Raw genomic sequence first — 17443 nt, 5'->3', positions numbered from 1 at the left:
AACGTACGTCTTCGTAAAGGCCAGTGAACCAGCGTGAACAGCATGGGGTTGTTGTCTTTATCAACTGCAGTGGTTTGACTAGGTGGAAGAACTTGTTTGTAAAGGTCAGTGAGCTGCATGGCATAGAGGCTGATTTCAGTGGTTCTAAGGACCACTGCAGGGTTCTGGTAATGAGACGTACATGTTTGTGAAGGTCCGTGAACCTCCTGGAGTTGAGTACATGGACGTCAGGGGAGGCTGATGGAGGTAGAAATCGGAGGACGGGTTCCTCGTAATACATGGACTGGAATGAGAAGGGGTTCCAATCCATGCATTACAATGAGCCTGTCCTCCAATGTCTGCCTCCATCAGCCTCCCCTGATGGACATCCATGGCTATGTCGGTGTTGAGAATAACATTTTATTTTTTTTAAAGTTTTAAATTTAAATTAATTTTGCCATTTAGCAGACGCTTTTATCCAAAGCGACTTACAATTACGAATTACAGGGACATTCCCCCTGGAGTAACTGAGGGCTAAGTGCCTTACCCAAGGGCACACTAGTAGTGGTGTGGCTTCAGGCGGGATTTGAACTCACAACCTTCCGATCACAAGTCCAACTCACTATCCACTAGACCACCACTACCCCTACTAGACCACCATATTATTTGCCATGCAATCAACTTGTCAATCAATTGTTGGAATGTGGTATATTTTGCTCTAGGATCAGTGTGAGCCATAGTCGGTGCCCCTGGAGCAATTAGGGGTTAAGTGTCTTGCCTAAGGGCACATGCCGTGTGGATGTACATGTTTGTAAGGGTCGGTGACCTACATGGCATAGGAGGTAATTTGATTAGCGAGGTGGTGATGCTTATCCCAGCAGGGAGTCAGACTTAGGGCGAGTCGGACTTAGGGCCACTTCAGGGGTCAGCAGCAGCTGTTCATGAATAAGATCACGTGTCAGAGTGGCATGTCACAGTGTGTACACTATGCAGGGTAGATCCTTCTGTGATTGGAGAATGCTTACGAACCCAACCTGTCACATGATCATTGGCTGATAACTGTTCAATTCACAAAGGAGCCTTTCTGCATGTAAGGGATTCCAGGGGAAATTACTACACACAATAGCACAAGTTTAATATCTTTAGCTTTCAATCTATCAAGCACCATGGGATTCATAACACAGGGAGAATATTGTCTAAAAAAGCTTTTTGTCCCTTATTAAAAAGCTGTAAGTGTTCAGACTCACTCCGATCTGACTCTTCATTTTTTCGTCTAGTTCCCCTCATTGATTTAGAAGTTTTTCCAATTAGATTGAACTTCTGGAAAGGCTATTAAAGAAGACAGAGCAGTTCAACCGTAGATAGATTTTAACTAAAAGAAAAGGAGACTTGGTTTGCATTTGAATTGAAGTCAGAGGTTCCGATTGGATAACTTTTAACCAGTGCACGGGTCTGAACGTCAGAGCAATCACAGCACAGGGATGGAGAGATGCAGTCCTGATGAACAATAATAACAAGCAGAGTGAGATGGTTAAGCCTGCCCTAGTCACCATGCCATGACCCCTTAAGCCACTCAAGGAAAAAAATAGATTTAATGATAAAGCTTACTGCAGACCCGTCTACTGACCCAGTGTATTTTTACACTTCCTATATCACACAGTAGCAACATATTAGATCATTGAGTGTAGGCTTACTTTCATTCCATGTTTCAGAAAATCAATCGCTGCGTCGAGTTCTCTGTGAAGTATAGTCTATGTTAATAGAATCGATAGAAGTGGTACGCTATTTGGAATACACAATTGTTGTCTTTAAGTTTCCAACATAAAATATACACTGATGAGCCAAAACATTATGACGCCCCCGCCTAATATGCTGTTGGTATTATGCCTAATATGCTCACGCATCGATGAGCCTTGGGCGCCCAACACCCTGTTGCCGGTTTGTGGTTTGTCCCTCCTGGTTTGTCGGTAGGTACTCACCACTGCTGACCGGGAGCACGTCACAAGTCTTGCCATTTAAGAGATGCTCTGACCCAGTCATCTCTCCATAACAATTTGGCTCTTGTCAAAGTCGCTCAGGTCTTTTACTCCTGCCCATTTCTCCTGCTCTCCAATACATCAACTTCAAGAGCTGACTGTTCACTTGCTGAAAATATATTCCACCCCTTGACAGGTGTAACAAGATAATCAATGTTATTCACTTCACCTGTCAGCGGTCATAAGGGTTTTGGCTCATCGGTGTAATGGTTGCAATCACACCAAATGCCACTAAGGATGTGTCATGCTTCTTGCCTAAGAATGTTACTCTTGTGTACCTGTACATTGGATGTAATAAAAGCAATTGTGATCTGATCTGATTTGATCTGATCTAGAACACTGCCTCATAGTATTGGTCCTGGTTCATTCTCACTTCACTCTCTCTCTCCTTCATGCAGGCTACATCGAGGAGGCGTGCACCATCGCATGTCCATCAGACTGCAAGCTGAGCGAGTGGTCAAATTGGTCACGCTGCAGCAAGTCATGCGGCAGCGGGGTCAAAGTTCGCTCCAAGTGGCTCAGAGAGAAACCCTACAATGGAGGGCGACCCTGTCCCAAACTGGACCACATCAACCAGGTAGGGAAGAGGCCACAAAAGGTTCACTGTCATAAAATCACCTTTTAGTCACCTTTTTGTCAGGTGAATTATTACGGTGGTGTTGTCAGACACATTGGTTTAGTATCGACTGTCATTTGACAAGAGTAAAATACATTATGGCAAGAACGTGGAATAAATGAAAAATAGATTTTTTTTAAAACACTGTCTGAAATGCTTTCCATTAGTTTTTCTTATTATTGAAATAGCGTGGAACTGAGTGGAACTCAGACAGCTCAAGAGGAGAGAACAGCTATAAATGGATCCTTCTAGCCTAATGCCCCAGAGAGTGGACGGATTCCTGGAAGTTTAGCTGATACGCAAAATAAAAGACTTTCCCTTCATACTGTATGAATATATAACAGATTTGCTGAGGTGGAGGAGTTCATGTTCCATCCGTGTGTGGCAATGTTTGATTTCTCAAAGATCAGGCAGTTATTTGATGTTAGAGACTGTACTTTTTTGTAAATGTAAATGTAAATGTACTTTTTCTGATGACCTTAACCAGTAAATGTACTTTTTTGACCGGATCCTTAGTAACATTATATTCATGAAATAGTACGAGCTTTTGTTCATTAATCCAACTGGAAATGTGTGTCTCTTTAATTCCTCAATGCTCACTGGATACGGCTTACCATTACAGGCCCAGGTAAGAGCCATTATGTAAAGCTTTTATACTGTTAAGAACTCTATGCATATATATTAAGCAATATAGTATATACTGTATATATTGTATATTCATTATGTTTACAGAACCATAGATAGGACAGCCATGTGAAAACATTTCCCTCATCATCAGAACAAAATAAAAATGAATAATTAATGACCAATAATTGGTGTTGTTATAAACATATCAACTATGTAAACATTGTACGAATGTTTTTAATCCCTTGTGCATCAACTGCCCTCAGGTGTATGAGGTGGTGCCTTGTATGAGTGATTGTACTCAGTATGTCTGGCTGGCTGAACCCTGGAGCGTCTGGAAGGTCAGCAACGTGGACCTGAAGGAGAACTGTGGCGAGGGCGTCCAGACCAGAAAAGTCAGGTAAGTCATGATAGTATATCAATAGTCCTTATTAAGGTGAGTGTCCGTGATCCAGTGGATTAGGTGGGTTCAGGTCAATAGGAATGTATAGTGAGATTCTGTAGACTGAACTTGAATAGTGATATTCAAAAGAGATCAATAGAGATGAATAGTGAAAATGTTATGGTTGCTACTGAACATCTAGCCTACTTTTTCCCTGTTGGGCTTCGTTTTTCAGTTTTTTAAATATTTTTGAGGTTCGAATGTTCATCTGCATGATATCGGGTCAAGTGGGCTTGGGCCGTGTCTATGAAACTGTGCGGGTGCGGGTCCGTAAATAGCCAACTCACGCAGCACTATTAAGGACTATTAAGGACTATATATATATATATTCCTGAGTAATTACTCATTTACCCTCACTGCCAATTCGTGGTTTCATGGCAGTGTGCATCGTTTACGGAGGGAATGAGTATCATTTGAAATGGTCCTTTGTGGTCCTCAAACTAGCCAGCAAGCCACGACCTCCACCTGTATCTTTACTACAGTATCCTTTATCACTTCATTTTGAACATTATAACCGTATAAGGTCAATGAGAATGTCTCGTTGGGCCAATCCCACAGGTGTATGCTGAACACCATAGACGGCCCGTCTGACCCGGTGGAGGACTACCTGTGTGACCCGGAGGATATGCCCCTGGGGGCCAGGGAGAGCCGGCTGCCCTGCCCTGAGGACTGTGTGCTGTCGGACTGGGCCCCGTGGACCCTCTGCAGCCTGGTAAGAACACCACCAGCAGCCCAATGGGAAACCATCAGTCAGTCAGGACTGTGTTACCCAGCTGAGCTAAAGTCTAGGGTTAGGTCAGGACTGTGTTACCTAGGGTTAGGTCAGGACTGTGTTACCCAGCTGAGCTGAAGTCTAGGCTACGTTAATGTAGGGAGCTACATAACGCAAGTCTTCAGATCTCATACAAGGGTGCTCATCATGCAAATATGTACATAAGCGGACCACACCCGTTATGCCCGAATTCTCCAAATAATACATTTATTTTTAGACGTGCACACACGCTTTGGTGTGAAAACTTCTTTGCCGTGAAAGTGAAAGTGTGTGAAAGTGCGTATTATGAGTGTTGCTTAGTATTTCATAATAAATGCCTTGATTTCGCTCCCTGAATAAGAGATGGAAAAAGAGAGTGTTTCCAAATGCGATCAAGTGGTGATATCCATTTCTCACCTCAAGGGACTGGCAGAGAGTACAAGGAGTACTGTACAGTATGTCTTAGCAATCTGTAAAAAAAAAAAAAAAGACTGTGAATCTTTCACGCTATGTTATTTCTTACCCATAGAATCAAATAGCAAGAGAATAAAATAAGCATATTATGCATGGTGAAGGGAATGCAGCATGCGGTATGCATGGTGAAGGGAACAGGCAGGGAACAACTTAAATGATCTAATTCTCAGAGATGAAGACTCGTGATAGATCTAGTCAGTGTGTTTGGTGGTTTTATAGATCCATACTGTGTCTCGTTGTGAAACAGAAAAACACCCACAGTTCTTTGAATTGACCATGAACCTCTCCCTGCATCCCAATTATCCATCCTTTCCCACAGACGACTGATGTTAGGCTCATTATACCAATCCTATGCGTTTTAATGTGGGAATGTGGAAATGGACACTACTACAATATACACTACTGGGAGAATGAAAACAAATTGGGATGCAGTGACTCTCATTTTCCAAACACAAACAAGGTGCCATTATTGTCGTGAAGACATTGTAGCTTAATAAGAGCGGACCTACTATAGCTGGAGCTGGCTCGCAAGTACAGAACACCCAATCAAAGTCCAACTATCGCACAGGTCCTGTAGACGTCACAGGAAGACAGTGGTAGAGGAGGCTTCATTCCAATCCTCTCCCTCCATTTAACACATTTTTGGTACCATTTCTGGTAAAAGAAAGATTTAACCGTTTTCCGACTTCACCCGCTGTTCTCCCTTCGGACGCGAGCCATGGGCAATCACACCCCATTCTCTACGAGTGCTTGACACGCTGACTTCCCCCAATTCCAATCTTCGACACAGAGTCACGGCAGTGGCACCTCCTATGTTTTATTCATGACAGCCTGGATGGAGTTGTTGTCTGAGGTGTTATTCTCTCACTGTCCCACTGTGATCAATGACAGTGTAGAGGCGTGCATTGAAATAGACTATCTATTCGCAGTTATTTTTGGTAAAAAAAAGAATATTAACAGGAATTTATTGTTCCAGGAATGCCAAGAAGAGGAATTTTCTGATATGGAAAAGACTCTCCTGGGAGGTGGGAATGGCACGTGATCAGAACGGCCTGAGGCTAATCCACTTTTTAAGCAATGAGCTGGGAAGTCATCCAAAAGCTCGCAAATTCAATCAAATGTTCGGTTCAGTAAATATGGACATCAGGATGGCAAGAGCTCTCCATTGAAAAGAAAAAAAAAGGCTTAGTTCTGGCTCAATGATCTGTTTACATTGAATTCTTATCATTTTCTACAATATTGTAGAATTGTGAATCATTCCCGCATTAAAGAGTATGTAAAGCTCCCTGTTTACCCAACCCCCTATGGTTGTTTCTTTTCAGCCATGTGCTTTTAAGAACAGTCGAGAGAGAACAGCACATGCCATTCGAGCGCCTGGGACAGGGAAACAGTGTGCAGACTTCATCGAGAAGGAGCCGTGTAGACTGAACTTGAACTGCTATCATTATTTCTACAACATCACAGGTAAGCAAACCGTGAAACCGTCAACACACTACAGTGTAGAATATGTATGAATTAGATTTTCCCTCTTTACTCACCAGAAGTTCGAATACAGTGGAAAAAAGTCTGAATACTCTGCTGATACTGTAATAATTGGCCCCACCGACGCTGGTCTCTGTAACTACATGCATACTGTAACGACACTGTGTAAGGCACGTTAGCAGCTCAGCCAAGGGAGTTAACTCTCTTGGTGTTGTAGCTAGCTCAGCCGGTTTGTAAGAGGAAGGTTGTGAGTTAGATACCCGCCTAGGGCAAGCTACTCTACCTCGTCATTCTCTACATTGGTGTCAGTAGTGGGAAGGCGCCCATGAGGCCATTGGAGGGGCGTGTTCACTTGAGGGACTTGGTATAGTGAAGCGTGAGGGCACACTCTCCCGAATGAAGGGGATAGTGTAACGATCGTGTTTAAGGCCCATTAGCAGCTCCGCCAAGGGAGTTAACTCTCTTGGTGTTGTAGCTAGCATGGCCGGTTTTTAAGCGGAAGGTCGTGAGTTTGATACCTGCTTAGGGCAAGCTATTCTACCCTGCCATTCTCAACAATACTGTGTTGAATTCTAGCATTACTTTGTACAGTAAGCTGCATACTTCTGCAGTGCTTCATACGGTACTAAATGATGTAATGAATCACCACATCTCTTCCAATTAGAAGTTTGCTAGAAGTGCTGCAAATCTGACAGTACGTACTTTCCTTAGAATGTTGGTCTGGAGCTCACTGTTATCTCCATCCTTCTCTCAACCCCTCTCTCTCTCTCTCTCTCTCTCTCTATCTCCCTCTCTCGCTCTCTCTGTTTTCCATTTTTCCACTGTGAAGCTCTCTGCCGCTAATCTGCGGCGCCCAGTTCCCAGCGGCACACAGGCTGTACACCAGTGTACATAATATATGAGCAGAGATCATTATTGGAGGGCTCTTTGTAATGTTGCCAGGACCCATCTTGTCTCTCTCTCTCTCTCTCTCTCTCTCTCTCTCTCTCTCTCTCTCTCTCTCTCTCTCTCTCTCTATCTCTCTCTCTCTCTCTCTCTGTAACCTGTCTGTTCCACTCCCTAAAGTGCCACAGAGCTCTAGTCACAAAGCAGAGTCACGGCGGAGTTGAGGAGCTCTCAAACGAACCTTCAGCTGCAGCTAAAAACAGCCACTCATCTTTGTTAGAAGGCTCCAGGAATATGAGCGTTATACAGCAGAAGCCCCACAGCGACATGGTTTAACTAAAGCCACATGTTTATCTCAGGGAGTCTGGGACCAGCTCCTCTGGATTAAATGATATACAGTATGCTTGACTTCAGAGAGCTCATTTTAGGGCTCTTGAGCGGCTGAGTCAAGGTGCTGCCTCAGAAAGTCGAGATGAAGAGACTCAGTGTTCCTTTATGAATTACTTAATGTGACCCATTCGCTAGGAGCCTCGTAAATGCTGCTGCTTGGGCCAAAAGGATGACACTTTGAACCTTAACTCTCTGTTCTGTCATATCTGCCAAAGGCATGGCAGCACAGATGTTACAAGCAGGGTATTGATGTCTGCTTATGACACAGAGTTCAAGTTAGCTGCTATCGAGCCGCGCTGTCCCTTTGTTACTGACATAGTCTCAGTAAGTCAGACTCTTCATTCAAAAGGAGAGTCTGACGGATCACCCATTTTTATTGACAGTTACAGTGAAGATTTAGACAGGAAGGATGGGTGAGAGAGAGAGGAGGGATGACATGCAGGATTTGTCCCCGGCCGGAATCGAACCGGGGACCCTGCGGTTACATGGTCAGCGCTTAACCCGCTACGCCTAAGCGCCCCCCACCCATTGTTTTCTGAGGGAACCATGCGTTGAAGTTTACCAGATAAACAGATTATGTCAAACAATAGAAGAGTCTTGAAATGGACGTGGGGATTTTAGGTCGACATTATTGTGTGAAAATCAAAAGTAATGAATGCAGGTCAGGGTGGAAAGTGAAATCATTGGCAGAGTCATGGCAATCAAAAACTTCTTCAGGTCATAAACAAATGTTTTGATTTTGTATATTGCGTGCATATCAGGATGTAGAAGAAGTAGGATGTGTATATATATATATAAAAATAGAATCTTCATTAATTATTGAATTCTTTCTTCTTCTAGCATTATGACTGCCAATAATAATAATAATAATAATAATAATAATAATAATTACTGGCCTGGGCAGAGGTTACTTCTCTTGTGACTGGTGGATAGATGATTGAATTACTTAGACAAATGTATTTGTTGTAAGTCACTTTGGATAAAGGCGTCTGCTAAATGCCAAGAATGTAAATGTAAAAAGCGGAGCTGCAGTGAAAATATTGAGAGGTGTGGTTTCGGTGCCGTTTTCCAACAGCACTTTTTACATCCTGCTCCCCGATAATCTCAATTCAGATAAGATTCTGGCATCCGAAATGATTGCTGATCTAATCAGCTGCTATTGATGTCAGTCTCTACAGCCCAACTGCTTTTATGAGATACAGACTTGAACTAGTAAATCAGGCATGGATGTCAAATAACAGATTTCAGAGGATATTCGAGTGGTGTGCATGTGTCTCCAATTAGGATTCGTCCCTTAGAGACCCACATCAATGGCAGCTGGTTTATTTGGCAACAAATCGGTTCCGACTCTTTATTCAGATTCCCATGAGCTTCCGTCTCAGCAACCGCTAATTTTCCCGGAGTCCACAAAATTGCTAACCTCTAACAATCAAAATGGAATTTTGTTTTCGTGTGATTATGGGTTTTCATTTTGTTGCCTTGGTTTGCCTCTCTCTACAGATTGGAGCACATGCCAGCTGAGTCCTAATGCTGTGTGTGGGAACGGCATCAAGACCCGGATGCTAGACTGTGTACGCAGCGACGGCAAGTCTGTCGACCTCAGGTTGTGTGAAGAGGTGAGCGCCTCTTCAATGACATTACTCTAACTGGACCGTATCCAGAGTAGCAGATTTGTATTTATGTTACGAACTCCAATATTGTATGGCTCTTCGTCTAGGGGGTGTAGGGGGAGCCGTAACATAAAGGTGTAATGTAATGTATTGTTGCCACTTGTAGTGGGAGGGAAAACTAATAAATACCACCACACGAAAAAACTAAAGTGCAATGATTTAATAAACAAATGGTGGTGAGGTACAAAAACACAAGCCATAGGACAACAGGCAGACTATGAGCGGTGTCAACCCAAAGAAACAAATGAATAAAGTGAGACCCTACCAGTGATGACAAATCTACATAATGACAGCCGCTCCTTTGCCTAATGTATTTAACATAGATGAGTCTACGTGATGGAATGTATACCCAAGGGTATCTCACCTACGCCTGTTTCCTATGGCTAGTGTGTGACAATACAAATAGAAAATAAACTGTAAATACTAAATCAAATAAACAAACAACCAAGCTTAATCTTAACAAACTACTAAATGGAAAATGGAAAGTACGTACTAAATAACACAAATAACCTAAGAGTCGACAAACAAACAAACAAAACACAACCAAACAGTCGACTAACAATGAGACACAATGAGGAACATTTAAACAGACGGGCAGCCTTCTGATTGGACGGGAATGGAATGATGAGTGAGGGAACAGACACCTGGATGTAGAATGACAGAGGAGAACACGGAAGGGAAGGAAACACAACAAGGAAAGGACACATGTGGACGTAACAATCTTGAAAATGAAATGAATGGTTTCTCATCTCAGTTTCGGTTCTTTTCAACATGTCAACCTTCAACCTGTCAATGTTGTTGCACAAGTTATGCCACAGAAGAGCAGAAGTAAAACGTTATCTTCTCTCACTGTTATCAATAATGTCTCTCACATAATGCTTTCTAGTGTTTTCATGTGAGCCTATGACTGCATGTAACTAATTGACTCGAACAACATTCATTCATAATCAGTTCAGGCCTCTGTTCAGTTCGGTTTAATTGTACCCTGTGGACTGTGGTGGATAGCCTCACAGCTATTTAACCCATGACCTACTTTCCAGGCTCATTCTCTGCCTCATTCAGAGAATACAGAGTCTTTGAGTGTCATGATGGGTTTTACACTTACACTAGCGTCATCCTTCATCATCCTCTGCCAGAACAGTGGCTCCTGGGAAATGTATTTATTCAGGGGGTCAGAGAGGGGTCTGGCTTTTACAGACTGTCTGTCGATGGTGTGACCCTGCTGTGTCTAGTGATGCGAGTAAAGGACTCAATGAATTGATGATGTGACTCTCTCTCTAACAGCTGAGGCTGGAGAGGAAGTGGCAGATGAACGCTTCCTGTGTGGTGGAGTGTCCTGTGAACTGTCAGCTGTCTGATTGGTCGGCCTGGTCGGAGTGTTCGCACACGTGTGGCCTGGAAGGTAAGGACGATTCCGGTAACACTTCATTTCTTGTACTGTAAATACTCTCTTTCTATACTCTCTGTGCTGTATATCATTGTAGATTTTGTTTGGCCGTTTTCTTTGAGTAGGTTTTGGAGGATGCTAAATAACGCTATTTAGGATACTCATGAAGGTCACCCGACAAAGCTTAGCTTGATGGTTAACATGGATTGAGTTATACAAATGTGGGATATCTTTAATGATCTACAATTGAATGAACTGTTTGTGAAATAAACATATCCCAAAAGTCAAGTATACTGCATATCGAATTATACAGTTGTTTATGTGGAAAGACCAGGGGGCCATTCCACTAAAGGTGGATCAGTATAGCCGCGATATAAATAAATGCGGCGCTCAGGCAACTCGAGATTGGAATTCAAGCCTCAGGTGATTCCTCGAACGAGGATCAGCCTTGTGTCATCAGTGTTCACAGAAGACAGGCTTACAAATCTTCGATATGGGCGCGTGCACGCAGACATACGCAGCCCCGAAGAGTCGATCTGTCGAAATGAAGATACTCCACTCTGCAGGGGTACTACATTTGCGCAGCATTCCGAATTATTGATTTTTATGAAGACGGAAAAATAAGATGTAAAATAGTGCAATACTGCCGCAATTAACAAGGCGAGGGAAATGGTTTGGCAAGAAATTGCTGAACGATTAAATGCGTAGGTCATACTAGCCCCAGTTATTGTTATATGTTCATATTTTAATAAATGAATATTACTACTGTGGTGATATCAGCAGCAGGCTACAAACCGTCATATCGCCATAATGGCCTAGTGGTATCGACCGCTGCCACAGGATTTATTCATCGTTTTTAGACGTGGTTCGAATCCCTCTTCAGACACACTTTTTACTGCATTTCGTTGTCTGAATCTAATCTAAAATCTCATCTAAAATATAGTAATAGTAAGTATATAGGCTATAAAATGATGGTGCAGGCTAATTTACAAGAACTGACACGATTACAATGGTGTTTAAAGCCTTTCTGCATAAATTATGTTCTTAAACTAGACCCTGGATTTGGCATAGATTTTTTTTCTTACGATTACTGATGGATAGATGATTCACTTAGACAGATATATATATATATATATATATGTTGTAAATCGATTTGCATGAAGGCTTCGGTTAAATGTAAAAAAAAAAAAAAAAGAATGACTTAGTCAAGTCTCGAACACGCAACCTTTGGAACCGACGCTGGCTGCCTTAACCACTGCGCCAGCCAGACACTGAGATGACAGCAATGCAAGTTGACATAATTACCTCTTTTTTTTTACACTCTTTTATTTATTGATCTATCGATCTATCTATCACACTTTCAAAATATCAAGTTATCTATCACACAATCAAACTATCTATCGATCGATCACACTTTCAAAATATAAAATTATCTATCTATCACACAGTCAAACTATCTAATCTATCTATCTCGTGTGAAGTGGGAACTAATATTTCCTAAAAGACACATGAGGAACTGTCGTTCGGGGTTTAGTTTCCGCCTGTGAGCCTTTTTTGACGCACGGATGACTATAGCCTGTGTTTTAGCCTGGTCGCGAGCAGGCTAATTATATCTGACTCAGAAGGAGCTCAACCAAGCAGCGAATTATTTGAGCCACATTGATGGCACCGAACGCAAGCTAACATTTTCGAGGCTTAGAACTTTATCGAGGCTTAGAACTTTATCGAGCTTCGTGGAATAGGGCCCAGGATCACAAACAAAGTGTGCAGCATTGGCGCCATTATCTTGATCCTCACAACTTTTCTTTGTGACAGTTTCCTCACAACTGTCACCATTATCCCAGCAGAACATGGACATCCCCTCCCATGAACTGTTAAATCAGCTCATACACATCAACAGCTCCTCTAAGCACGAGTCAACAACAACAACAACAACAACAACCTATTACCAACAATCTTAGTCATGTCAGCCTACAGAAAAACACAAAAAGATCTGCCACGAATCACAGCCAATTTGAGACACATCACATTCCTTCTGGGGGGGGCGGGAGACCCGAAAAAAAAAAGGGTCTATGTCAGTCTTTATTGAAGTGAGAGTGATTGCATCACAGCCCGCAAAAATGTCTGGCAATGGTATATCCTGCCCCCTGTCCTGTTTGTTGTTCCGCTGGATCAGACAATTGATTCCGTCCCATTATATCTGTCTGCTCTGAGCCTGCGGGGAGCTCTTTGAAGAAGCAGCCTTGTAACACCCGCTGGGAATAAGATAAGGTTTTAAGACTTGGCTAAAGGAGCGACGGGGTTCCGTGTTTGATGTGTGTGTGTGTGGCGAAGGAGGATGTTCTGCTGCTGTAGGTGAGACAGGATGTGAGGTAGGATTTGGATGTGTTGAGGGAGGGAGGAACATTCTTTTTCTTGTCTTCTTCTGACAAGCGAGGCAGGTTTGTTTCATGGTCTGAAGAGAGAAGAAATGAGAAAATAAAAGTGGGTGTGTTTGCGTGTTTCTATGGTCTATGCATGTTGTTTCACCTCCGCACTACTAAGCAAGTGGGTATGGGTGATTGGCACTGCACTATACCCGACATAACGCTGCAAAGCCATTAAAAACCTGGCAAACTGCTGTACACCAGTTCTATTATACCCAGAAGCCCCTTACCACCTTGTACAGTCTGCTGATGTATCGGTGCTCCTATATATGGGAAGTGGTGGTTAGCATAGAAAGCCAACTCATTTTGCTCAACAATGACACAAGCCGCAATCAATACAGCTGGAGGAGAAGAATAGCGTGGCAGGCTGTTTTGAACAGCTTGTTAAGTCAAGCAGTTACAGTGTGACTAATAGTGGGCTGGCCAGAGGCCACATTGGGAAGGAATTCTGCTTTTTGTACACAGATTGTACACAGAGCAAGGGCAGGTCTTGAGGGGCATTTTTAGCTACAGATCCATCACAGATTTGTTGTTACACCCCCTTGGCTGCCATTTTCAAATGTCACCATTCAAAGCACACACACACACACACACACACACACGCACGCGCACCCGCAGACACACACACACACACACATTATTATGTCTGTATCAGGCAGCCTAACATCCTTCCCTGTCTTAGTTTGAATTCACACTACCCTGTGACAAGTGAGAGTTGAGGAAAAGGAGATCACACCCAAAATCAAGCGGGGTATTCAGACCCGCCACAGGCTAGCGTGTACCAGGAGTGGTAAATGGTAAATGGACTGCACTTATATAGCGCCTTATTCCAAAGCGCTTTACAATGGCATCTCATTCACCCATTCACACACACGCCAATGGCGGCAAGCTACCATGCAAGGCGCCAGCCGCTTATTGGGAGCAATTTGGGATTCAGTGTCTTGCCCAAGGATACCTCGACACGTGGACAGCCGGGGATCGAATCACAGACCTTGCGATCATTAGATGCCGGCTCTACCTCCTGAGCCACAGCTGCCCCTAAGGAGTGTTGTCGGGCGCCTTGTTTCTCTTGCTCTTGCTCTCTCTCAGTAATGCTGTCACCTCATTGGTTTACACAGCATCAATCCCTATTCCCTGCCCTTTTGTTAAGTCATTGGTGAGTCATTTCTTTTGCTTTTTTCAACATGATGGATCAGGTGTGGACTGCCAAAATCAATTTTCTTGTGTCTCTTACTCGTTCGCCTGTGGTGTGAATGCTGACTTTATCACTACAAAGATAAACACAGGCAATGTGTTGCTTCTGATCTTATCCGCTTGTATCTTGGTACAAGTGGATAAGATCAGCAGAGCCAGGATATGAGCGTAAGTCTCATGTCATTGGCAATTAAGTAATCGTATTAAAGGTTCAGTATCTCGTTTTGAGCATCAGTGCTAAAAGGCCATGATAAATCGGTAGTAATCAGGGAATGAGATCAGATGATAAAGGACATTCGTTGAACAGAGCTGTTTTGTTTTGGTCATCCCATGACCTCATATTTCCATATTATTTTTGCTTTCTTTTTATATTATTGTGTTAAGTATATTTCCTTTTTGTAAAGAAGCTCTGTTGTGAGTTTCTTGTTCTTAAAGTGAAAATGTTATAGAATAAAAGCAATTCAAGCATTGCTCTTTACATACTTATTTTACATGTTGTTTGTTTACAAAGGACATGTTTGCCGCTATGTGAAAACTTAGCTTATGTACATTTTCACATTGTCAGTGTGGCCAGAGGGGTCAAAAACATTGTTGTGATACTGAATGTACTGCCAACGTATTGACCAGTGTGTGCTTCCCATGCTGATGACGTCACCTCCTCTGTCTGCTCCAGGGAAGATGTGGCGGAGGAGGTTGGTGCTGCAGGCCTCTCAGGGGGACGGACGCCCCTGCCCTCCTCAGACGCAGCAGTGGAAACCCTGTCCCGTCAGACCGTGCTACAGGTGGCAGTACAGCCCCTGGTCCGAGTGCCGCGTTGAGGTACATAGAACGCCTTCTCACTCCTTCACTCTCCCCTACTCACTATTTTTCTGTTCGTCTCTCTCTCATTCCTGTTTCCCATTATCCCTCTCTCTTTCTCTCTCGCTCTCTCTCTCTCACTCTCACTCACTCTTCATTTTCAATTACACTTTATTTCTTGAGACTTCCCTTCTTCTCTCTCTAGTCACCCTCTCTATCGCTCTCTGACTCGTTCACTACCTGAGTTGTTCCCCCCCCCCTCCCTTTATCGACCCCCCACTCCATTTTCTCTATTCATCTTCAACTTCATCCTTCTTTTTTATTGTTTTTCTTTCTTTCTCCTACTCACTTCCTGTTTGTGAGAGTTAACGATTTTACTCCATAACTTCGCTTTCTCTCCCAAATGTCGTCGCATACGGAGCAATTCATCACAGCAGCAGTCTTTCCCCTGGGTTATTGCCCAGGTGGAAGGTGCAGAGAGTAACATCAGGCCCTCATGCACCAACATGCACCAGTGAGAAACAATGAAAGGCCCACGTTTTTTTTTTTTCAAGATACAAGATACAATATGCTTTTATTCTGACATACAATATACAGCAATCTATCAATTTTTAAGTTACATTTACATTTTTGTCATTTAGCAGATGCTTTTATCCAAAGCGACTTACAATAATTATATTTGTCGAAAGTAAGTGAATGAACTATACATCACAGTCGTACGTTTTTATTTTTATTTTTATTTAGCCTTTATTTAACCAGGTCGGTCCCATTGAGACACAATGATCTCTTTTCCGAGGGAAGCCTGGCCAAGACAGCTTAAAACATCGAGTTTGGACAGTTAAAACAGACAATGCAGAATTACACAATAAAACAACACCAAATCAATAACAAGAGCAATAGAGTTAAATAATGGGACTTTCATATAAAGCAGGAGCAAGAACGATATGAGGCTGATTCCAAGTTACTCTTTACTTTTAAAAGTTCCAAGAGAAATGAGTTCCTGCAGGTTCAGAGTGCTCTATAGTGAGTCCAGGCAGCGGGTGCAAAGTGCATGAAGGAAGGAAGTAAAACCTTCAATAAGAATAAGTGCCACCGCCACAGTGCTAGAGAAAGGAAGAGAACAATATTTGTTTATTTTTGCATTAGTAATGGAAAAGATCAGGTAAGGTATAATGATGATGGCTGTGATACTCCACTGAGGACTCTGCCTCCCTCTTGGCCGCAGGACGTGGTGTGTGGCGAGGGTCTGCGTTTCCGGAACCTCTCCTGCTTCGTGTCGGACGGCTCCGGGGAGGGAGAAGAAGGCATGGTGGAGGAGGAGCTCTGTGGGGGTCTGGAGATGGCCGTGGACGGAGACAAGCTGATCAAACTGAAGGAGGACTGTACCCTACCCTGTCCAGGTACTGCAATACAACCAGGCAGCTCTACGCAGTACACCATATACAGTTCAATGTAATAGTATTGGCCTTGTACATTGTGCACATTTCTCATGTCGCGTTGTTATGTACTGTATATGTGACGGCAGCTGGTGAAACCGGGAACAAGTCGGCAACCAAATCAAAATGTTCAGACTATTATTCTGAAAAATGTCAATAAATGTCAGTGTTGTTGAAAATGACACACTCGCTAGTCAGGCCAAAACATTGCAATGCAATGGATTCAGTGAGTAATCGCCACTACTACCTAGTTGTGTCATTGATTTTCAACAATGCTGAAATGTTTTCCAGAATAAAAGTAATTTTGATTGGTTGCCGACTTGTTCCCGGTTTCACCAGCTGTTGTCACACATATAATATGAGTGGGTATATAGGGACGGTCTCAGGCCACTGCAGAGGGACAATCTAAGGCCACTGCCAATAATAGTCATTCAGGTTTGACAAATCACTTGGAACGATGTCAATTGAGGAGCTGATGGGCTATTTTCTGTCCGAATGCTTATCATTAACAGTTATTATTAGTGGAGAGGTGAGATGAGGTGAGGTGGTTAACCCACATTAAGTTGGGAAGAAAATAGATGGACTGGTTCTTGAAATAGGACAAGATTGGAGATTTGGCTAAGGCACACACACACACACACACACACACACACACACACACACACACACACAGAAGCACTTCCATGACCTACAGTATGTCCTATTTCCCCTGCTGTTCAGTAAGCCATGGTTCGCAGCTGTGATCAGACATTAACCCATTACAACCTTCCAAAAACACTATGCTGTAATCAAAAAGATCTGTTCAGTATCACACTTAAGTGTTCACTATGTCTCAAATATGGTTATGTACATA

General features: G+C 43.0%; 1 protein-coding gene across 1 annotated transcript in view; it reads left to right on the top strand.

The window, feature by feature from the left end:
- The window catches only part of thsd7ab (thrombospondin, type I, domain containing 7Ab), a gene marked incomplete at both ends in the record, with an annotated part of 102487 nt that overhangs the window by 75463 nt on the left and 9581 nt on the right, over positions 1-17443 (top strand). Inside the window, 8 exons of the mRNA XM_080540081.1 lie at positions 2414-2592; positions 3522-3655; positions 4256-4409; positions 6245-6386; positions 9180-9295; positions 10634-10751; positions 15030-15175; positions 16380-16554. Of these exons, the coding sequence (XP_080396207.1) occupies positions 2414-2592; positions 3522-3655; positions 4256-4409; positions 6245-6386; positions 9180-9295; positions 10634-10751; positions 15030-15175; positions 16380-16554 (1164 nt within the window). The remainder of the gene's footprint in view (positions 1-2413; positions 2593-3521; positions 3656-4255; positions 4410-6244; positions 6387-9179; positions 9296-10633; positions 10752-15029; positions 15176-16379; positions 16555-17443) is intronic.

This window comes from Nansenia antarctica, assembly GCF_963989245.1.
Source record: "Nansenia antarctica genome assembly, chromosome: 10".
NCBI lineage: Eukaryota > Metazoa > Chordata > Actinopteri > Argentiniformes > Microstomatidae > Nansenia > Nansenia antarctica.
This window is presented reverse-complemented; position numbering and strand designations above follow the sequence as displayed.